The 24,833-nt window shown below is 45.7% G+C and overlaps 1 protein-coding gene across 2 annotated transcripts in view; it reads right to left on the bottom strand.

The window, feature by feature from the left end:
- Positions 1 to 24,833, bottom strand: part of SLC6A11 (solute carrier family 6 member 11) — a 117,026-nt gene that overhangs the window by 51,925 nt on the left and 40,268 nt on the right. For both annotated transcript variants that reach the window (XM_081822288.1, XM_081822280.1), the window contains exon 6: positions 5,064 to 5,198. In XM_081822288.1, coding sequence (XP_081678414.1) covers positions 5,064 to 5,198 — 135 coding nt within the window. The remainder of the gene's footprint in view (positions 1 to 5,063; positions 5,199 to 24,833) is intronic.

Below are 24,833 nucleotides of genomic sequence, written 5' to 3'. Positions count from 1 at the left end.
GGTGGGTATTGAGGAGGGCACGTTCTGCATGGAGCACTGGGTGTTGTGCACGAACAATGAATCATGGAACACTTCATCTAGAACTAATGATGTAATGTATGGGGATTAACATAAGAACAAAAAAAAATAATTGTAAAAAAAAAAAATATATATACCTCAGCTTCCAGAAAGCACTAGCTACATGGAGTTTTGTTTACCCTTCCATCTTGTAGTCACTATCCTTACCTCTGTCCCAGACAGTTACTCTGGGTGTAGCTCACAGAAAGAAGATAATTGGTGAAAATTGGCTCACCTGTTAGTTGTCTCCAGGAAGGCATTGGCTGTTGTACATCACGGGTAGAGAGCATAACTCTCAGATCTGGTGAGCTGGAGGTTTTTAGAATTTTAGCTAAAGCAATAGAACCTTTCTTCAAAAGTCAAAATAGCTTTGGCTCTTATAGTCATTCAGCAAACATGTACTGAGCACCTATTATGTACCAGGCACTGAGCTAACTAGGGACTAGAGACACAGTGGTGGACAAGGCAGATAAAGCCCTTGCTTCTAAGCTGTCTTCTCTGGGAGGCCCTTCCTGGATACCACCATGCTGGAAACTTCAGCCCTCTCTCAAGCCCTCCCCTTGCCACTCTGTACTTGGTCTCCATGGGTCTTGTCACCATTTAATGGACTGCATATTTTATTTTTACTTCTGTTTTCTGCCTTCTTCCTTGACTAGCATATAAATGTCATAGGGAAGGTGTCATTGTTTTGTCCACTGTCTACTACTATATCCCTGACACCTAAAATAATCTCTGATACAGAGTAGGCACTTAGTAAATATCTGCTAAGCAAATGCATGGGTGTAAAGTGAATCATACATGTAATACATACATATATGTATGTACATATATAAATATTTCATTGTAAATATGATAAGTGCTTTGGAAAATAAGTATGAAATCCTAGGGGCTGCATGGTTGGCAGCTGGGAGAGACTTGCCTGAAAACGTGATGTTTAAACTGAGTCTTAAAGGACGAGTGGATGTGGGGCAAGATGGGGAATGGGGATCTGGGGAAGAGAGAGGGAGCGTCCTCAGCAGAAAAACAGCATGTGCAAAGGTCCCAAGGCAGAAAGAAGGCCAGTATCTGGAATGAACTGAGAGAGGGGGAGCGGGGCGGGGGGGGAATGCAGCAAGGAGGCAGTTCAAGGGAGCCCTTGGAGGCCCTTCCATTTGGATCTTATTCCAAAGACCACAGGGAATCCCAGAAAGGATTTAAGCAAAGAGGTGTCTGTCAGATTTATATTTCAAAAAGGTCACTCTGCTGCTGCATGAGAGTGGCCTACAGGGGTCAAGAGACTTTTCTGGAAGACCAGTTAGGAGGCTTCTGTCAAGTGGGAGATCTTGGTGTCTGGACCAGGCTAGTGGGACCAGAGGTAGAGAGCAACGTGGATGGAGTGGGGGGTCAGGTGGAGGTCAGAGGCCATCAACTCTCCCCTTACAGGCATCTGAGGGTTCTGCAGCTCAAGGTTAGTAGCTTTTTCTAGAAAAGACCAAATAGTAAATATTATAGGTTTTGCAGGTGTATAGGAAAGAGTTACCACAGTCAGCGTGATGTTGCTGTCCAAAAGGGCCTGCTGGCAAGAATGGCTCTTGACTGGTGTCTGGGAACTTAGTTAAGGTGTTCCCCCTGGTACTAAGTCACACAGTCGTTTTGAATGTCTGGGGCACTGAATTCTGCTGTGCCAGCCTGCCTGGACTGCTTGTACAAGCAATGCAACTTACAGTGAGCACCTGCTTTCCTTCTGAAGGTCGGGAGTTCTGGGGACTGTGTGATCGACCACATGGCCAGAAAGTATCTGTGCACTTAATAAAACTCCCCATTGGGACACCTGGGTGGCTCAGTCGGTTAAGCGTCTAACTTCAGCTCAGGTCATGATCCCAGGGTCCTGGGATTGAGTCCCACATCGGCCTCTTTGCTCAGTGGGGAGCCTGCTTCTCCCTCTGCCTGCTCTGCCTGCCGCTCACCCTGCTTGTGCTCTCTGACGAATAAATAAATAAAAATTTTAAAAATCCATCCATCCATCCATCCATCCATCCATCCATCCATCTTCCCCATTAAAAACCCAAGTCCTGAGCAATCTCCTCTGGGCAGAAATACTGCCCACATTCTGCTGCATTTTGATGCTGCAAGAAGGAATATGTTCTGTGTGTCTCCTCCTGGCAGAATGCCATGGGAAGCCTATGCATGGATTCCTCCAGACTCTATCTGATGATGGAAATAAACCATATTCAAGAGTGCAACTGCTCTGAGTCCTTTGAGTCCTTCTAGTGAATCACTCAGTGTGTGTGGGGTCTTGGCACCCTCGACACAAGGGGTCATATGGTTTCTGTCTCAGCTACTCCACACTGTCTCTGAGTTATGCCTCTGGGCAGCTACAAACAATATGTGAAAAAATAAGTAACATGGCTGTGTTCCAATAAGACTTTATTTATTTAAAAAAGGGCAGAGGGTGGAATCTGGTCTGTAAGTCAGTTTGTCAACCCATGTTCACAGAAAATGCAGGATTCTCTGAATCTAGTTTGAAACTGCTGACTGAATTCAACCTTTTCATGTCATTAGTGGGAAAACTGAGACCCAGAAAGGGGAAGAAAGAAGGAAGTTGTCCAAGGTCACTCAGGATCAGCAGCAGAGCCAGAGGAAGACCAGGTCCAGACTGTTGGCCCAATGTGCTGGCCATGACTCCAAGTGGCCATTTCACAGAATAGCCTTGCAGGTAAGTGCTGACCTGGAAGCCAAGATTAGAGGACAGAGATGGCAGGAGACTGGGATGACGAGGGCAGGCAGTGTGAATGGTGGACTGTCTGGCTTCACCTCTGCTCTGTGTGTGGGTGTGAGTTTGTGGTGCATGTGTGTATACATGTAGATAGGGCTCTATGGTCATAGGTGTTGGCTGAATTTTCCCAAACTTTTCTAATCATCAGAATCTTCTCTGCAGCTTTCTAATAATATAGATGTGCAGGTGCCATCCCATACTCCCTGAAATTGTACTTTTAACACGTTCCAAGGTGTTCCGATGATCGTTAGGATTAGAAACTGCAGGTGATGCTCAGAATCTCTTGACTGACCTTGAGGACCAGGATAAAGAAACCCGTGAGTAGAGGAAAGAACAAGAAATCTGTCCTGGGTCAAGAATTTGTGGATCTAACAAAAATGCACAGACCAGTGATTCTGGAAATAGGTTTTCCAAAACTGATTCTCCAACTGAGCCTTTGCCATCCTAGGTTGGAGTTGGTGAGGCCAACAGTCAGGAGCTCATTTCGTTCTTCCTAGGGATTCTGCTTGCAATTCAGGATGCTGCCTCAGGTGCCTGGTGGTGCTTTGAGCCTCGGGGCCCCTCACAGCACAGCAAACTGAGACAGAAATGAGTACACATTGCCACTCCACCATGGACCTTAATCAGTGTAATGAGGTACAGCTGAGCTGCAGTAACTCACCCTCCATAAACCTTTCCATCCAAGTTCTCCTAACAGGGTTGGCTGGAAGACACAGACAGCACACTTGGAATTTCTTGCAGGCTCATCTTCTATGAATGCAGATTCTACATTCTAATGCATGATCCATCTGTGTTTGTTTTAGTAGAAATATGGGTGCTTCTATGTTCATCATGGCATTATTTATAATAGCCAAATTATGGAGGCAGCCCAAGTGTCCATGGATAGGTGAATGGATAAAGAAGATATGGTGTATAGACACAATGGAATATTATTCAGTCATAAAAAAGAATGAAATCTTGCCATTTGTAACAACATTGATGGACCTGAGGTATTATGCTAAAGGAAATTAGAGAAAGACAAATACTATATTTCGCTTATATGTGGAATCTTAAAAAAAAAATGAACAAAACAAAATAGAACCAGACTCCTAAATACAGAGAACAATGTGGTGGTTGCTAGAGGGGTAGGTGAAAGAAGGGAAGGGGATTAAGAGGTACAAACTTCCAGTTATAAAATAAATAAGTCACAGGGATACAAGGTACACTATATGGAATATAGTTAATAATATATAACAACTTTGTATGGTGACAGACGGTAGCTAAATTTATCATGGTGATCACCTCGTAACATATAAAAATGCTGAATCACCATGTTGTACACCAGAAACTAATGTAACATTATATATCAACTACACTTCAATCAAAAGAAAAAAACGGATGTCTCCTTATCCATCAAATGTCTTTGAGCACATTATCAGACACACTAGAATTACCTGGTGGCCTTTAGAAGATACTGATACGTAGGACCCACCCCCAGAAAGTTTAATTAAATTGGTCTGGGTTGTGTTCTGGGATTTGGGATTTTTCAAGTTCCCAGGAGCTTCTAACAAGTAGTGAGGCTGAGCACTCCTGGGCCTGCAAGATGTTTGTTTTCATCTCTTGTCTCATGTACCCCCAGGCATACCACCACCACCCACTTAGAGAAGCTTAGGTATAAACAGTCACTACCCTGATGTACAACAGCCAATGCCTTCCTGGAGACAACTAACAGGTGAGCCAATTTTCACCAATTATCTTCTTTCTGTGAGCTACACCCACAAGGAAAATCAATCACCAACACAGACCCAGTTCCTCTGGCTGAGATGCATGGCTGCAGGGATCTGTGATCTTAGGTGGGAGGAAAAAGTGCATTTTTACTTTCACTTACCTCTGAAATTTAGCACTTCTTCAACTATGAATGCAGACAACAAACTATAGTATTGTTAGCAGCAGAAATCCCAGATACTTCCAAATCACAGTATCGGTATCTCCCAAACGTCATTTATGCTCATCACTACTTTGAAACCATGAAAATTATCAGACCTTGGATCTTGCTATTTGATGTATTGATAAACAAGCACATATATTATTACCATGTCACCAATTTGTTTTTTGTTAATGTTAATTATCATTGAAAATTATTACTGTAAGCAGGGGTCCACAGGTTTCCATGTGCTCAGCCAGCTGTTGAGCCCCCCTGGTTAGCCTCAGAGGCCCATGGAGGTCTTCTGAGGGGTGACAGGCAACTGGGCATTGAGCAAGCAGCTCTTACCTGTGGGTCGGAGAGCCGGGAGAGGTCGGGGTACAAGTAGAACTTGATGCCTTCGGAGGCCCCGGGCAACGTGACCCCTCGGATCAGGAGGATCAGAAGCATGACATACGGAAATGTTGCAGTGACGTACACAACCTGCCCAGGGGAGGAGAGGAAAGAATCAAGAAGGGGTGACAGTGGGGGGCCATGTGGCAGGCTCCTAACTTCTGGCCTGGAGCAAAGGACTTCCCAGTGCAGCGAATCATGAAGCCCTGACACGGTTTCTTCTCCCACCTCATCTCTCACCACTGACCCCTCATTCAGTCATTTGTGACTACACCCCACAGAAGGAAATACACAGGATATCAAAATCCCATACACATAGAGCTGAAACAGGATGTTTCACAAAATACTCACTCTTCCATGTGTGATGCACTCAATATTTTCTATCATCTTCTATTTCATTTTTTTTAAAAAGCTGGTCATGACTCTCTAAGTTCAGGTCACAATTCACCAATGGGCCACCATCCACATTTTTGAAAGACACTGCTCTTAATTAAAATCAAGTTTTCACAGCCAAGGATAGGATAGAAAAGTGCAGGAGAGGAGTCAGGGAGGGAAGTTGTCAGGGACAAGAAAGACCCCGTGTATGCCAGGAATCATTTCAGCTTGCTGTACCTGGAGGCAGGTGATTGGACCCAGTGAACCTGGGCAGCCCTTTCAGCCCACAGATTCTGTGCAAGAAGAAAAATCTCCCCTGGGTTTCTTCATACAAGAACTGTTTACAAGGAAACAGCAACACCTTCTAGACTCTGGGAGTTCCTGTCTTGGGGCCACACCTTCTCCTGAGGTCCATGCAGGACTCAGTGTCCCCTCCAGCTCTGATTTTTTCTCCTTTGTCACATTCTCTTCTGTAATAACTTGGTCATATCCTCTCAGTGGGGCCTGCCTGTTCCATCTGTTTAGATCAGCAACTTGTCAACATTTGGGAGCCATGGACACTTCTGAGGATCTGAGGACAGCTACAGACTCTCTGCCCTTCCCCCAAAGGTGCCCAGACACAGATATGTGTCCAGCTTTTGGACTGGTTCAGAGACTCCGATTGCCCCAGTCAAGGACCCACGGTCTTAATTCTTCTAGTGGAAACCTTTCTCAACCCAGGGTTTCTTTTACCAGCGGTCCAGTCCTTCACTCAGTTTGTGCATTTATTCCTTTACTCACTCATCCACCTACTCACTCACTCACTCAGTTACATACCCGAAACACTCCTACATACCAAGCGCTGAGCTAGACTCTGGAATATACAAATGAGAATGAGTCTTGAATGGAAGTTTCTGCTTCAAGAGGCTTCCCCACTGGTAGAAAAGATAGACATGTAGGTAAGTAGACCATGCATTACGTAATCAGGGGGAGTATAAAGGATGGAGGAGCTCAGAGTAACTAATTACAGGGGCACTCAGGAAGGGCTTCTCCAAGGAGGTGATCCAGGTATTGGTCCATAAAGGATAAGCAGAAGTTCAGGACATGGGAAATGGGGACAGAGGGAAGAAGAGAATAAAACCCTGCTAAAATGCCAGTCATTTGACACGTGACAATAGAAATAGCTACATTTAGGGGCACCTAGGTGGCTCAGTTGGTTAAGTGTCTGCCTTTGGCTCAGGTCATGATCCCAGGGTTCTGGGATCGAGCCCGTGGGCTCCCTGCTCAGCAGGGAGCCTGCTTCTCCCTCTCCCTCTGCCCCTCCCTGCACTCCACCTCCGCTCAGGCTCTTTCTCACGCTCTCTCTCTCAAATAAATAAATAAAAATCTTAAAAAAAAGAAATAGCTACATTTATACAGCATTTCCTCTTGGATTTTTTTCCTCATATTATTTTATTCTCATATAAATTAACATCTTAGAAAAATGAAATAGAAACACTAAATACAGGGGGCACCTGGGTGGCTCAGTTGGTTAAGTGGCTGCCTTTGGCTCAGGTCATGTTCCCAGGGTCCTGGGATGGAGACATATGTCAGGTTCCCTGCTCAGTGGGGAGCCTGCTTCTTCCTCTCCCTCTGCCTGCTGCTCCCCCTGCTTGTGCGCTCTAATTCTGTCAAATAAATAAATTTAAAAAAATCTTTTAAAAAAGAAATATTAAATACAGTATGACACACAGCAATCCTTGTGTTAACTGCCCTATTATTTCATTGAAGAATGCTCGTATGTGCACTAGAGGGACTGAAGGGGACAGGAACACAACAAAACAATGACAAAAAAAAATTACCATTTCTCTGCACTTAACCTGTAAACTAAAAGGTAAGAGGCCATACTTTACATAAATGCAAACATAAGTCATTCGGTTGGCAAGTGGCAAAGCAGGGATCTAAACCCAATCCTCAAACACAAGAAATGAGAACCAGCAGAGGGTGGTGTCATCAGGTCCTGCTCACATCTGGAGGGCTGGATTGTTTCATCCAGACATTATCCTTAAACCTACAATGCCGGCACCATCCTCAGCCTGCTCACAGTCCTGCTCCGGCCACTTCAGCGTCCTGCTTCCAGATCAACAATCGGCTCCACAGGCATGCCATGCAGTCGTTTCAATCTCTTGCTGTAATATATTATGTAATCCAGAAAAGGTGAATGCAAGTCAGATATGTAAGAATAAGAGCCAGTGGCTGATATTAACAGTAAAAAATTAGAGGCCACCTATCAATAGGATTGATGGTTCTTGCCCAGAGGGGTAGCTGTGCTATGCTCTCCATTTCCCTTAGCCTGGTAGGCATAATCTATCATGATTCCTCAGCATTTCATATAAATTCTGGATTTTCTTCCTTCAAAATGAACCTCCACACCTCAGCCAACCAGCTTGTATCAAGGAGGGGAGCTAAAATCTATTGCTTTTAATTGCATACTTTCCACTTTTGTCTCTGTGGTATGGCAGAAGATTAATTATTCAGAATGCCCAGGTTCTGAATGATATTTGTCTTAACCCCCAATGTTCATAAAATTTAAGAGAAAGAATGTTACCATGTAAAATAGAAGAACAACTGAAAATCATAGGACTTTATCCTTACTGTACGGGACCACCTCGATGTGACTAAACTTGTTGGTTATGCTCTTCCTGGTCTGTTTTTTTTTCTTTTTTTTAAGATTTTATTTATTTGTCAGAGAGAGAGAGAGAGAGCACAAGCAGGGGGAGCGGCAGGCAGAGCAGACAGAGGGAGAAGCAGACCCCCTCTCAAGCAAGGAGCCCGATGTGGAACTCGATCCCAGAACCCTGGGATCATGACCTGAGCCAAAGGCAGATGCTTAACCGACTGAGCCACCCAGGCGTCTCTCCACCTGGTCTGTTTTGAGTGCACTGAGCCACCAGGGTATCATTAAGGGGTCACTTATAACCTGGCCAAATGCACCCTCACCGTGCCCTCAGCAATGCACATAGCAGACTGTTCCTCAAGGTCCACACTGGCCTGACTTATTAAATGGCTAATGATTGTTTTGAAGTAATCCCATTGATTAGAGTTCTAAATGCATGTTCTGCTTCTACATTACATTGAGGAGAACTACACTCCTTCCACTGAGATCTGTACCTTCATTTTTATACTTTTTAAAATAAAACCATAAGGGAAAGAAAATATTCAGATGAACTGCCCAAAGACCACAGTGCAGACAATGACTTAGGCTGCCAAAATGAAACCACTGGCTGGCAGGCGTTAGCTAGAAAAAATCCCTTTGTGAGTTGAGGTTTGAGAGCCTTGAGTCAGGGAACAAAAGGTGGTTTAGGGGCATCATTATGTAATGGACACAAGTGGAGAATGGTATGAAAGTTGAAAATGCAATGCTGAGGACAGCCTGTATCTGACACTGGTCCCAGTTCTCACAACAGCCCCTTCTAACCCTCAGCTATACTAGACACTTAGACATCATCTTTGATTTTTCCTGAGAACAGCCATAGGCTGTCCAAACAAACCAGGTCTTGTCATTAAGAGATTGCACCTAAATGGCATGCACGCTGCCACATCCCTCCTGTGCTCATGGCAGACATCACCAATTAATCACAACACTCTCTGCAGCTAAGCCTGGATGCAGCTAAACCTCAGGACCCTCCACAATACTCTAGGGAGCCTCCATAATCAGCTGGGAAGAAACCCACTATCTGCTACCCTTGCTCTAGCCCATTTTTCTTTGATGCATTCACAGTGTCCTGCAGGCCCTTAGTCCCGGTCCCCAGAGTGGTAAGACCCATATCTCGTGCTCAAAGAAAGAACTGCCAAATGTACATGTCTGAATGACATTCCTGGGATCATGACACCCACTGAGTAGTATGAAACAGGAAAAGGAGGCTAGAGAGACGGGCTGGAAGGTTCTTTCTGGATGAATTCAGCCGTCTGGCTCTGACAGTGGGGTTTCAGCTGGGTCTCCAAGGATAAGCAGGAATGGGAGATGCTGAGTCCGCCAAGGAAGATGTAGAACTAGCCAATAGTGTGGAAATGGGCTGAGAATACTGTCTCCCACGCTGTCCTCCAGGTGTTCAAACTGGAGTCTGCCTCCACTTTTTCCCCAGCTGCTTCCACATTCAATCAGTGGCATGAAGTCCTGCCAACTTGATCTCCAACTATATTCTGACATGACGCCCCTCTTCAGCCCCATCACCAAGGCCTTTCGTCATCTTTCTTCTCGGTCAGGTGACAGCCCCACATTATCCACGCTGCAGCTTGGGTTTCAAAACTATGAATCCAGCATGTGTCTTCCTGCTCTCCCCAGCCTCACATTCAAGGTTGTAGGATATAGTGCAAAGAGTTGGGCTTTGAGTCAGATGACCCTGCGTTCAAATCTTGGCTCTGCCCCGATTTGCTGTGTGACTTGACTAGTCTCCATCCTTCCTCCAACCACTCTGTCCTCTGCTGTGCCAGGTTCCTCACCCTCGGGGAGCATGCCAGCCTCCCTCAGGCCTCCTTGTCTTTTCATGCCCCCTTTTATCTGTAACATCCAGCCCTCGGTGTTCATCCTGGGTATGTCTGAATCCCCAGAAGGCTAGGACTCCTCCAAGTCAGGGACCCTGCCTTCCAGGTACAATATCATTTTCCCACCTACTTTATATGTCAGGCAGCCGAGGCCCAGAGGGGTTGATGAAGCACAGTAGCTCCCCCTTATCCACAGGGGATATGTTCCAAGACCCCCACTGGATGCCTGAAATCACAGGTAATACGGAATGTTCTATATACTATGTTTTTTTCCTATATGTCCATACCTATGATAAAGTTTAATTTATAAATTAGGCACAGTAAGGTGAAAAACAATAACTGAGAATAAATTAGAATAATTATAACAATATACTGCAATAAAAGTTACATAAATGTGGTCTCTCTCTTCCAAATATCCCACTGTATTGTACATCACAAGAAGGATACTGTGACATGATAAAATGCCCATGTGATGAGAAATGAGGGGAATGACGCAGGCTTGTGACACAGCATCAGGCTACTATTGGCCTTCTGACATCAGAAGGAGGATCACCTGCTTCCAGTGAGGAACTGAAATGGCAAAAAGCGAAACCATGAATAAGGGGGGACTACTGTACCTCAGTCTCACCTCAGGACCCACCCTCTTAACCAAGAAGTCATGCCATCCGCCCACCTATTGTTGAGGGGCCAAAGTGCCACCTCCTCCCTGACTCCCTACCCCACCTGCGTCCCCATCACTCCAGCGCCCTTGGAGCACCTCTAGCGGCTGTCCATCAGCTGCTTCATCGCCTGGTAAGCTTCAGATTTCTAAAACATAAGCCCCTTGAGGAAAGGGAGTTTTGTCTTTTACTTTCCCTGCTGTACCCAGGACAGCATAAGGTACGTAAAACATGCTCAATAAATATTTGGTGAAAGGATAAACAAGTAAGCAGGCTGAGATTGGGATCCTGAGGTTAGACTGCAGGTCTTCAGAACACCACTGTGTGCTTTGTCTGTACGAAATGCTAGGTCCATAAAACGGGATTCAGAAAATTAAATCTGATTTTTTAAAAAGACTATTTGAGAGAGAGAGAGAGCACATGCATGCATGTGAGCAAGTGGGAGGAGAGGCAGAGGGACAGGGAGAGCAAGAATCGCAAGCAGGCTTCCCGCTGAATCCCACGACCCTGAGATGGTGACCTGAGCCGAAATCAAGAAGTGGATGCTTAACCAACTGAGCCACCCAGATGCCCCTGAATCTGATTTTAAGAGGAGTGTTTCTAAGTAAGGAAATAAGAGATTTGGCTTCAAATGACAGATCAGTCCAGACAGAGAGGGCAAGAAAGTTCAGGTACAAGGTACTCCACAGCAAAGGTCATCACTTTCAAGATGCCTGAGGCTACAGGATTCTCTGGATGAGCCAAGCAGGGCTTAGGCATTATGCTAAATTATGCAGTGTTTGGTGATGGGCACAATAAGTCACTGACAAGGTACCATCAAGTCTGGCTGCTCCCGACTGCTGCCAGCAATGGCTTAGACCCAGAGAGGTGGGTGTGGGAGAAGGAGGGTCTACTCTGTCAGACCTCTGAAGCCCCTGAAATGAGGTTCCTGCCCCAAGCACATCCCTTGGTTAAGGAAGAGTTTTTTTTTACTATTGTTTAATTTCCTTTCAGCAGGTCAAGTCCTCCTGAATATAAAGGTTAGCACAATTGGTGGTAATTATACTGTATCCTGTTTTAATTGACTCTAATTGCTCATTTGCATTCCAATACTGAAATTGTGGGGCATTCCCCCTACTTCCAGGACACAGCTATTTATTTCATAGCAGGGAGATTGTCTGATCATTGGGAACATGACAAAGGTTGCAGAAAGGCTGCCCCTCCCTAAATTTTCCAGGATAATGGGGTAAATTGGAAAATTGAGCCTTGTTCAAAAGGCTTTGGGAAAGCATGGTGGTGTGGGGGCAAGGGCAGAGAACCACAGGGTCAGAAGATCCAATAAAATAAGCGGCTTGGGCAAGTTCCATACCCTCTCTGGGATGGTATTTTACCATCTACAAGAGGCAGGGGTGAACTAATCCAAGCTTCAATCACTCTTACCATTTTTCCCAATTCTTTTTTTTTTTTTGCCATATACATGTATTCCTTTGTACTATTTATATTTTCTAGAATTCAATATTCTCTCTTATGTTCAATAAATATATGTAATGGAAAAACTGAATTACCACCATAAACAGAAAACCATTATCTCTAACCACAAATATAGAAGGTAAATGCAAAAATAAATACAATGAGAATAAAGTGTGATTAAATTTTAGCCAAAGGCTCTGAGTCTGAGCTGTGTTTTATATTTGTTCAAAAGCAAGAGTGGCAAGTGTCAGGGAGGTGCTAAAAGATAAAGCAGCTTACTGCACCTTTTGCCTTAAGCAACATGAAAAAGGACTATTATCTCATTATATGATTGGATGTTCTTTACTACGGGTTCATGTATCACTAAAATCATCCTGTGGACTTCCAGTAGGAAGAACACCTCCCATACTTGTGGAAAAGATCAGATGGATGATTGCTGGGGTCCTTCCCAGCAACCACAGTGTTTTCTAGAACAGTTCATAGTTAACCACAGCCCTTGCAAAGGACCAGGATTCCTTAGAGCTATCCAAGGTCCTGACACTAATTTAGGCTGAACCTTCTGAGAGCCAGCTACCCAGGGCCTTAGAAGAGGTTGCTGTTAATTAAGCACCACTGGGTGCCAAAGATGTGTCATATAGTACCTCTAACTGATATTCATGCCACTTGAATAGGTTCTATCCCCATTTTGCAGACAAAAACAAACAAACAAACCCCCGCCCAAAACAACAACAACAAAATCCCTTGAGGATTAAAGAAAGAAGTGGCTTGCTCCAGTCACAGAACTATAAGAGATCGGAAGTCAGCTCTCTCCACCACACATGCTGTGCTCCATGCCACACACCTGACCAGACATACCTTCCTGTTTTCAACTCCTGTTTCTTCTTCTGTCTGTCCTTCACTTCAAAGGTCCAAACAAACAAGGGTCCAGCTTGCTTTACTTTTTTGGCAGCAACTCATCATAGCCCACTACCCCAGCATGGGAAACACTGTATTAGTCCAGTCCTCCCCGACTTCCCCTCTGGATGGGCTTGCCTCTGTGTGTAGGGCACATATGCCCATTACATATGGCTGGAAAGCACAGGACTAAAATCCAATCCTTAGAGAATGTGTTTTGAATATCAACATATTTTCGCCAGCTCTGGTTTTTGAGAGAAAACTACCTGAATTCCTAGGTAGGAACACCAGAGCAGGCACCAAATAGTCTGGTATAACCTCCCCTGAGATGTTACTGATCTCCGGGAACAAGGTGCTAGGAGAATGTGAATCCAAAGAAGGGACGTCACCATGGGCATATCTTGCCTCTTCACCCTTTTTAGAGGCATTATTCTTTAGACCATTCTAACAGAAATAGGAAATGAAGAAAAAACGTTCTGTTTTTAGCAACCAACTTCTAAATACGTGGAAGGAGTCATGTTTCACAAGAAAAGAGTGAAGATATTCACTATTCGAGGAGATGATGGTATTTCAGCAATGCAGAAATATTTCCATGGGAAGCTGAAGTTATAATTTTTATGTAACAATACATGGTATATCATTATCTATGAAAGTTAGTCTATGTGTGGAGCCTAAAATAATATACCAAAACACCAGACAGCCTTGGGATCTGTGCTTCAGGGCATCATCAAGATCTAGGTTGAGGAGGGAGAGAGGGACAGGATTAGGGCTGGAGGCAGCAAGCAGTGTGGGAGGACCTGGTTCTAGTCCCCATTCTACCATGGTGGCAGAGACCACAAGCCCCATTTCAAGATTCATTTTCCCCTATTCTATGGTAACAAGACTCCTAATTTTTGACTGGATCCACGGCTCCCTAGAATAAAGACAACATGTCCCAGATTCCCTTGCAGCTAGGTGTGGCCACATGACTACATTATGGCCAATGAGATACACACGAAGGTGTTTTGTACAACTTCCAAGTTGTGTTCTTAAAGGGTAGGGCTGTATTCTATCCTTCCCTTCTTCCCTTCCCACAGGCTGGAATGAAGACCAAGCAGTGAGCCATCTTCAACCATGGAAATGAGGGCAACACCCAAAGGAAGGTAGAGCAATGGAACAGAAACAGTCTGGGTCCCTGACAGTAGGCAGATTACACCTGGACTATAATGGGAGGGAGAAAAACGGTCTTGTTTCCATTACTGCTCTTTGAAGTCTCCATTGTGAAGAGTCAAACATGTAACTGAAATATCTAACCACTGATTGCCTCTGTGATCTGGGATAGGTCCTGTTCCTGCTCTAAGTCTGTATCATTTTTCTTAAATGAATGTACTAGCCCAAATGATTCCTTTCTACTCAGAATGAAGAGAAGATTCATTCAGGATCCTCAGGATGAGGATCCTGAAGGTGGACTCTTCAGAGTGACCATCCTTCTACACCTGGAATCAACCAGGAATGCAACCAATACAGTCAGGAAGTCTTCAGAAAGATCCAGTTAGTAAAATTAAAAGAGCAGTTAGAACAGACCTGTCAAAGAGATCACCATTTCTGATAAGCCACTGTTTCAACCTTCTCTGTCACAGTTGAGAATGAGCTCGACAGGGTGAGTAGCCAAATAAGGTGTGAACCCCACTATCAAGTACAAAGGTGCATACATGGTTTAGAAGGTCTCTGAGGTCTTCCTGAGCCTCCATCCTCTTCATGTGTGAAATGAGGATAATGCCTATTTCAAAGATTGGTGTGAGAATTTGAGATCACCACGCAAAGCACCTGACACACAGACACTGCTAAATAATTGGAAGGATTGTGATTGCTTTTGCTGGCCATCACAGGGTCAATAAGCAATGGCCCTCCAGCTCAGTGAGTGAGTAGCCTTGGCCAGCAGAGAACAACATATATGGGAGGGTTCGAGAATATAAAGAGAGAGACTGGAGTCATCCCTGTCTCAGCTGTAAGGGGGGACAGGAGAGTGGCTCCTGAAAATCCTTACGGGATCCTCTCACTATCAATGGGAATGAATAGCAATGTGGTGGCAGCAGAAGGCTGGTGTAAAGAGATGGAAAATCTGGGTGAATAGGACCAGAGATAAGAAAAACATCAGGACAGAAGGGAAGTGTACCTAGCCATTCCAAGGAGGTGCTGGAGCAAGACTCTGGAAGGAAGGCTAGAGGGTAGCAGGAGTAAGCCAAAGTGGCCATTATAAGGTGAGAATCCTCTGGAGTCCTGACTGCAGCCAATAGCTGTGGCAGCTGAAGGGGCCAGGCTGCAGATAGTACTTAGATGGAATGGAAGGAATTACACCAGGATAAAACCCCATAAGACCAAATTCCAAATTAAAAGAACAGAAGTGACTCAAAGACTGCGATGAAGGGAAGGATGGGCCCCAGCTGTGTCATCATGGGGATGAAGCCTGCCCTGTTAAAGTGGGGAGCCAGACTTTCAGGAAGAAGCCAAGGACAATAAGCATCACCAACCTTCATGAGGCTTCAAGAACCCAGTGAGGAAGGAGCATGGGGGCTCCCCACTAATGGGTATGTGGTTGTTTGGGGATCAGGTGCAGCTTACGCAGGAAAACTTGCTGAGACTTCTCAGATTCTGACCCCAAAATGCCACTGCCAGCCTTGATAGGTTATGAAGGAAAGGTCAGATCAACAAGGCATCTTCAGGGGTTGGCGCATTGTGGGCAAGGCACCGAACATCTCAGGAATGGTGTTACTCTTTCTTCTTGCTGATAGTTGGGACCATAAAGATCATCTACACCCATGGACTGTTCCAACCTGGAGATCCCATGGCTTTATTATTTACTAATCAGGAGCATGCTGGTTGGAGCAGAGAGCTTAAGAGGGAAAAGTGCTCTATTTAGGAGAAATGGAAGATTAGGAGGTCCCTAATAATGATGGGACAAACATTGTTGGTTCTACATGCTTTCTTCTTTCTTTTTTTTTTTTTTTTAAAGATTTTATTTATTTATTCACGAGAGAGAGAGAGAGAGGCAGAGGGAGAAGCAGACTTCCCGCAGAGCAGGGAGCCCGATGCGGGACTCGATCCCAGGACTCCGGGATCATGACCTGAGCCGAAGGCAGACGCTTAACCATCTGAGCCACCCAGGCGCCCCCTACATGCTTTCTTCTTATGTTATCCAGTGCTATAAGGTGGAAACCATTATCATTCCCCTTACACAGAAGTGGAAACTGAGACACCCGAAGCCGAGTATTTGGCCCATAGTTACACCCTTAGAAAAAGGCAGGATTCAGGCTCAGATCTGTGTGACTCCAAAGCCAGCACTCAACCACTACACAGCCCCACAGGGAATTCAAGTCTCCCTGTAATCCAACCAGCTTCATCTCACACATCTCCCTGTGTTCCCCAAACAAACCCTGCACTTTCATGCATGTAAGCCTTTGCTTTTTTCATTCCCTTCACCTGGAAGGTCCTTTTCCCCTTTTCTAGTTAACAAAATCGTGTCAACTTTTGAGAGTGGTCAATTAATATCTTCCAGGAATCATCATTAGGACACAGGATGAAATGCTTCTTCTGTAGCCTACACCACACTGGGCAGTACAACATACAGATAAGGGGATCAGCCTTGACCACAGAATAAACAAGTTCAAATCCAGCCTCCAGCACTTTCTATGTACATGATTGACTTTTGGCAAGTTATTGTCTTTCTAGGTCTTGATATTTTCTTCTATAAAATGGGGATAACAATATAGCCAATTATAACTCAATCCCTTTGAGCCTTGGATTCTTAAATCTATGGGATATGGATAATAGTTCCCACCTCTTACGGTGAAGGGTGAGAATTAAATGAGCCAATATCTGCACAGCACCAGACACAGAGACTTGACACATCAGCCCATAGCAAACAGCCTCCCATACTTCTTAGCTCTAGGGTAGGAAGGGCAAGGGCTTTATTAATCTTTGCCCATCCTGAATGCTTCTCACAAAGGCCTACAAAGACTGTAAACAGTTGATGAATAAACACATTCTGACCTCAATAACCCAGAGAGAACAAATGGAACAAAACAGGATATAATCCCATGTGTCCACAATGGGCCTTAAATGTAAACAGTTCTCACTTTGAGCCTCCCTATCTGAGGATAAAGAACTTTCTGTCTAATTCAATTCACCAGCCATTCACTGAACCCACTGTGGACCGGGCCCTGTGCTGGTTTTGGAGGGCATGCTGATGAATGAACTGGGCCCCTGCCTACACAGACGTAAGAGCCAGCCCCAGACACAGACAGCCATAATGATAGACCATTCAGTGGCAGCAGTGGGAGCTCAGGGACACAGAGTAATGAGGGAGCAGGCAGCTCAGGTGACAATGGTGTATCGAGAGAGCTCCTCATGGGCCTGCACTTTGAAGGGGGACAGACTGTCCCTATTGCTCCAAAGAGTCCTGATCTAGAATGTGCTGGTGAACACACTCCTCAGAGCAAGAAGGGTCGGGACACGGAGCAAGTGGGGTGCTTTGGACTGGGACCATCACCTCCAGGGAAAGAAATAGGCTTTGCATGGGAGCAGGAAAGCTGGAGGCCCAGAGGTGACAAGATACTTAAATAGCAACCATGCTCATTAAGAAGGCCGAGCCCAATTCAAATCCTTGTCCACAGGATATCTAAAAATCACTGAATGGGGGAGTCTAGTGTTTAAGCCTATTTCACGGTGAATTAAGATTAACTAGAGAGGCAATGGTATTGATTTCTACATAGCTCCACCATAAAGACCACAAAAATGAAAACAAATCCCCAAACAAGCTCAAGTGACAGAAATATTCCATGCGGTGCCCAGCCAAGCTTACACCAGCATTAGGAGCTATTATTTACTGCCTGGAAAACACAGTTGGTACCTTGGCTAATAATGATTTAAACCCCATCCATCTGGTATCACCATGGAAACCAAGAGCACCATTAAAGCACACCATGAAATTCCAGGCAGGGCTTTACCAGTGTCGGGTGGCTGTTGGGTAAGAAGCACCACCCCACATCCTTTTACGCTAGTCTTCAACACGCTTGCTCATGGCAGTGGAGGTGTGGAGGGGAGAGAGCCAACATGCAGGGACTGTGTCTGCAGCTAGAAAGAGCAGCGTGCTGCCTGGATCCTGCAAGCATCACCCGCTCTCCGAGATAGACCGCCTCCCATCCAGTCCACAGGCCAATCACATGGAGTTCTCCTGGGTCCTGAGGTCCTTAGGAGTCCTGAGCAACAGGGATCCCTCCTAGACCACCTGTGCTGCTTACAACACACTCCTTCCAAGACAGCTTCATGTGTTGAAAGAAGAATCTACACTTGCCTCTGCTGATGGAGACCCGCACTCTGGCCTCCCACCTCCACTCAGCAGCCACCCCGGAGGACACCAGGCACACCTGTTAAGTCAAACTCAGTAATTTCTTGGCGCTTGTCCTCCAATTTTTTGCAGCTTTAACTTTCCCTCATTAGATGATGTCTCCAGGTTGTCTGCTTCCTTTCCTCATGGTTTTTTTTAATATCTTTCACAGGCTCATTTCTTCACTCATGCTTTCCAGCAATTAACCAACCAATCGGCCAACTTTGATGAGCATCTGTCCTGTGCCAGACACTGTGGGAGGCACAGAGGATGCGAAGATAGATCAGGGGCAAGTCCTGCCCTCTGTTTCATGGGGGCAGATTCAGAAGCTCCTTCCAAAAGTCTGGCCTCCCTCCACCTCTATTCACTCTCTACCCACTCTCCTGACTTTTCTTACCTACTCCGACAGTTTTAGGAGTCACCGATGTCCCGATGGCCTTCAGTCTCCCTCACCAGCCCAGCTGAATCTCAAGCTGAAGACCGACACGTTCAACTCCCTATGTATACATCCACCTGGATTTCCTACCACCAATTCCACATGCTCAAAACCAACATCATGACTTTCTCCTCCAAACAGGTTCCTCCTTGTGTGTCCTTTTCTTGGATAATAGAATCATACTTACTCTGTCCCCCACTCCTCATGAATAGAGAAATGCACAGCTGGACTCCACTGGCCTGCAGCCCCTTCCCTGCACCAAGGCTGGACGGGCTTTCACGGCATGTGGCCAGCTGCAGTGGGCTCTCTTCCCACCCTCCCCCAAGGCCTCACCATCCTGGCTTTTCTCTACTTCCCAGAGAACTCCGCTTCCTTTTCAGGTTCCTCCACCTCTCAGCCTCTCCAAACCCCTTATCTTGACTCCTCCATCCTTCTCTTGCATTCTCTACCTGGGAAGCCCACCTGTTCCTGGAGTTTCAATTCTATCCATTCTAAGATGTGTGCCTTTAGCACTGCTCACCTTATTACCTCTAGAATCAGGACACCCCCCACCCCAGCCTAGGTGGCAGCGGCAACATACTTGCTGCTCCCTGAGCATAAGGGACCTAGGTCAGAGCTGTTCCTATTATCATCACTTCAGTTGAGTGGCTTTGTTGGTTAAAATATCTTAAATTAAAGTAATTTAAATCAATTGCTGCTTGATGTGTAAACCGTCTTTTTAAAAGACTACACTGTGTTTCTGCAGAAAGGCACAGAAAAGGGGGTGAAAGTTGTTACTGAAAAGTAAACATAAATTATTAGAAAAACAATCACAATCTCATATTTTCCTACAAAGAAAAAAACCAAATACAGTTGACCCTTGAACACAGGTTTGAACTGCTCAGGTCCACCTACATGTGGATTTTTTAAAATATAAATACACTATAGGGCTGTATATGTATTTTCTCTTAAGATTTTCTTCATTACTTTCTTTTCTCTAGCTTATTTTATATAAGAATACAGTATACAATACATGTAACATACAAAATATGTGTTAGTCAACTGCTTATTTTATCAATAAGGCTTCTGGTCAACAGCAGACTATTAGCAGGTAAGTGTTTGGGGGGGGTCCAAAGTTATACGTCGATCTTCGACTGTGCAGAGGGTCAGCACCCCTAACCCCCATGGTGCTCAAGGGCCAACTGTACTTTATGGATCTAAGAAAATACCTTCCAGTAGATGAAGCTGTATTACATTGTTACTGCAGTACATGCAAACTGATAGCTATTAATCCTCAAACAATACACCTGCCGACAGGAGAATCCACCAAAGAAACTTCAAAGTGGTGAGAGTCTCTGAGAGTCTCCTGTGGTTACCTCACGTGTCACATAGGAAGTTCAGGCAATGCAGAGGGGTGAATTGGAAGTACTTCTGCTTCTGGTAAACATCCTTCTTAAGTGGTAGTATTATGTACTGGCATATAAAATAGTGGTGTAACTTAGATCAGATGAAATAGGGAATATCAGAAGTTTCTCATCATTTTGGGGACACAAGCCCCTTCCAAAATCAGATGATAGCTATGAACCCTCACCCTAGAAGAATGTGTCCCATAATTTTTATACAATTCCAAAAGTTTTGGGAACCCCCTGAAGCACCTGTGGACCCCAGGTAAAGAAATCCTAACATATATGCCGACGGCCTCACTGCCCAGCCCTCCCTCCTGGGCTTCAGACCTCCCAGTCCACAGTGCGGACAATCTCTACTTGCAGGGCCAAACGGGGATCTCCCTCAGCTCCAGCCACGCCTCGTCCTCCTGCCATGTCACCCATCTCGGCCAACAGTGGCACCAGGAACCACGCATTTAAGCCAGGAACCTAGGTTTCCTTATAGACGACTCTGTCCCCTTCCCCCTCTATATTCAGTCCTGGGGAGCAGGGGCTGACACTCACTCTTGTTCTCAAACCCGTCCTCTTCTCTCCACCGTAAGACTGCCACCATGTCCCGCTGAACCACCACAGTGGGATTCAGCCTCGCTCCCATCTACCCATTCTCCATGCCACAGTCACAGGGGCCTTTTTATAAAGAAACCCTGATCATATCACCCCTCTGCTTTCACCCTTTCAGTTTCTCTGCATTACTTTCATCTTCTTAACTAGGTTTGCCTACAAACCCCTCCTAAGCTAGTTCCTGCCTACCAATCCAGCCTGCCTCTCTCCATTCCCGCTCAAGGAATGCACACTCTGGCCATGGTGAACTTCTTTCTATTCCTTTCCTGAGCCATGTTCCCTCCCTCTCTCTCTCTGGACCATCCCATGTATTACACAGGGACCACATCTTAGATATCTGCCTCTGTGTCTCCAGGAATTATCAGTGCCTATAATCCAGTAGGTGTTTAATAAATGCATGCTGAATTAATCTTAAAACACATGGTTCCATAAAACACCAACGTAGTATTAAATGCTATGGTGAGGCAGACAAATGAAGTGGGTTCCAGTTCCAGCTCTGTGATCACGAGCAGGTGACAGTACCCCTCTAAACCTCAAAATGCACACCCATAAAGCGGGAATGAAAATACCTACTCAATGGATTGTTGTAAAGGTTAAACAATAAAATGGAAGTTGGTGGTTGTCACAAAAGCAGCACTGGGGTCTAAGGGGTAACCTGGAGATTTATGGGCCACTGAGGTCATCACAAAGATTAAGACACATTACTTAATGACCAAGGGCTAAGAAAGCTGGCAATCCTGCAATGCATGGGACAGTCCCCACATAACATAATATAATCATAGTCATGTTTCTCATGATTTCCAAATGCACCACCAGGCATTCACGTGTGTGGGGGGAGATGGGCTGTTTATAATTATTAAGCCTAGAATCTGTTCTACAAATAACTTCAAAGTATATTTTATTTCATTTTAATATAAACTGAATTTTCCAGGGGGCACATGGGTGGTGCAGTCAGTTAAGTGTCTGCCTCGAATTCATGACATGTCATGACCTCAGGGTCCTGGGATCGAGCCCCACGTTGGGCTCCACACTCAGCGGGGAATCTGCTTGAGGATTCTCTCCCTCTCTTTCACTCTCTCTCCCTCTGCTCACACGCTCTCTCTTCTCTCTAAAATAAATAACTCCTTAAAAAAAAAAATACACTGAATTTTCCAGAAATGCAATCCCCGTGTAAACTGAAGGTAGACTGTACTCTCTCTTTACCAAGCGTTAATGTTATTCATCATTTCAGAAAAATCATATCACTAATGACGAGGCCACAGGTGGAAGCTTGGCGGTGGTCAATGCAACCCCCTTCTGTCAGTCCACATTTGCAGCTCTTGCATTCGTGCTGACTCCATAACGTACGTGGCTAGCTCTTATTTCAAGATGTAAACCACGGAGGAAAACGTATTGCTGATATCCTGTGGGAACCTGGCTCTCTCGTCTTGCATCCAGGTGTATCCATGCCAGGTTGCTGCCAGCAGTGGATGACGCCATTACCTTCGCGGTGTGCCTGAGCATTTACACACTGAAATACACATTGTTTTATACGTTGCTTCCTTTTTGCTTCTCCTTTAAAATATCGCTGGGGTATTATATCAGCTTTCTTGAACTTATCTGTGCAGGTAGATTATTTATGATTTGCATTTCAGGGCAGTAAAGGCAGTATTACAAATCTTCGTCATACACAAGGGGCACTGGGTCTGTGAGTGGCTGAAGCAGCACAGCGGTGGGGCGGGCGGGTGTTGTAAAGGTCTCAGTGCCAGAGCTAGCCTGGAGTGAGCCCTTGCCCCCTGGTGCTGATACTACTATTGTCAGGATACTGGGTCGATCCTGACTGTGACACAACAGACTTGTGATTCAGGATCAAGATCATGTCTGGCTTCTGCAGAGTAAATTATCTTCTGCTTCAGTGTTCTCACTGGGGGTTCCAGTTCATTACACATGGGGGGTTGTCAGACAGGAAGGAAGACAGAAGCTGCCACCGCACAGTGCACAGTGTGAGGCCTGTAGAAGCCCCCTCCACTTTCCCAAAATATACCCCTGCTCAAGGACCTTCAATGGATTCCCACTGCCCACGTTACCTCAGTCTGGCACTTGAAATCTGGCCTTCCCTATGGCTTCCCAATTTCCACAGCCATCCTTGACTCTCCCTTTCCTTACCCCTCCTCCACCAGAAGGCCCAGCTCAGCCCTCCACTTGGCTGTCCTCCAAAGTGAAGCTCACGTCCTACGTCTTCCAAGAGGCCACAGCAGCTTCCTTATCCAAGCTCTGTACCAGCCTCACAGTGTCATTTTTGGACAACTAATCTATACTACAACATCGTGTGAATTATCTTCAAGTCAGGGGGTCCAATCTTCCTTCTCCACTAGACCGAGAACCTTTTTAAGTTAGAGAATGGGCTTATAAAAATCACAAGCAATTAAATAAAAACAATAGCGATTTGCGTGTGTCCTGTGTGACAAGCGCTGGGCAAGTATTTGCATGCCTCCCCCCAACTTAAGCCCTGTAGTGACCCACTGACATGGCTGCTCTTATTGTCCCCAGTGACAGTCAAGGAAACAGCTCAGAGGCAAAGAAAGGCCCATGCCCGGACACGCAGGGCGGAGTTTCAGTTCAAACTCGGGACCACCCGGCTCTGCTCTCTTCCGCCCGTCCACCTCCATGGCACCCACCAACAGTGCCAGGCACAAGGTAAGCACTCGGGCTGATGAATAGTCACCTAGGCCAGGAAGGGAGCCAACACTTATTCAGGAGTGGAAAGAACAGTGTGGTTCTGAGATCCACTTTTGCGGACCTGCATTCAAATCCTGACTCCTCCAACAGCTGTGTGGCCCTGTGCACATCACTTACCTCTGTGGGCCTCAGTATCTTCACTTATAAAGTGGGTTTGCTAACACTCACCTGACAGTCTGTTGTGAGGGTTAACTTAAATAATGAACTTAGAGTGCCCAGCCCAATGTCTGGTACACAGTAAAGAGTAAATTGTTTACTCAGCTTAGGGCAAAGACCCGAGCTTTGAACCTGGGTCAATCTGACTCCATAGCTTCTGAGACACCCTCCCCATCTCCCTGCATCCCCCCTCTAGGCCTGTGAGATCACCCTGCCTTTGCTGCTGGTCCTTAGACAAGGGTCTCACACCTACAGCTGCACACTTGGGATCACATACAATTCCTATGGACCCTGCTTCATTTTTCACTCCTTTCCCCCAAGATAGGTTTTCCCTCTGCTGTTTTCCTAGCCACTGGGAGGGGGGTTGCAGGAAAGAGGGCTTGGTTGTATGATTGTCAGGAAATGCTTTGGAACTTTCACCCCGATCAGTCAAACAGGTCCTAGCACATGACAGGCATCACATACTTGTCAGCTGAATCAACTAACAAGTGACTGCTCCCAGCACCTACCATGTGGCTTACCCCCTAGGGATACAGAAATGCAGAAAAGCCCCTGACAAGCAATGGATGCTCACTCACCAAATGAGGAGGGAAGGAGAAGGGACAGAGGAAAAGACAGAAGGAAAATGGAAGAGAGGAGGGAGGGGAAAAGGATGTAAGCCAGGTTTTTGGCCTTTGTATAGTTCCTTTTTCCTGGAATCCCCTTTCTCCTCTGCCTTGGGGTAATTAGTAACCATCCAGCTTGGATTCCACTGCTTCCCAGGGGCCATCCCCAGCACAGGGATGTTTCATAACTGCCTGTTTACTCGCCTGCCTACACTCCAGCCTCTAAACTTGTTTAGGGTTGATATCTGCAGTCGCAGGCGCAGGGCATGCTTAATAAATATTTGCTTCTCGAAGTAAGAAGTCTCCCTGAGCTCGCAAGCCTGGCAGGCATGAGACAATGACAGGCAAACTTGGGGCAGGTGTAGGCTGCCCACCAAGAACTAGTGGAGGAGTTAGGAGACAGCCAAGGATGAGGGTGGAGGGGGTCTGGAAGGCTTCCTGGAGGAACAAGAGACATCAGGGAGGGGCAGAAAAATAGCAGGAGCTGGAAGAAGGCACGGTGCTGCCCATTACCTGCCAGGGACACAGGGAGGGCTGGTGGTGAGGGGCATAGAGACAGGGAGGCACGTGTGAGGGAAGG

The sequence above is a fragment of the Leptonychotes weddellii genome, chromosome 1, assembly GCF_054177405.1.
Source record: "Leptonychotes weddellii isolate Sample4059 chromosome 1, ASM5417740v2, whole genome shotgun sequence".
NCBI lineage: Eukaryota > Metazoa > Chordata > Mammalia > Carnivora > Phocidae > Leptonychotes > Leptonychotes weddellii.
The sequence above is the reverse complement of the archived record's forward strand: the minus strand, read 5'-3'. Positions and strand labels throughout refer to the sequence as shown.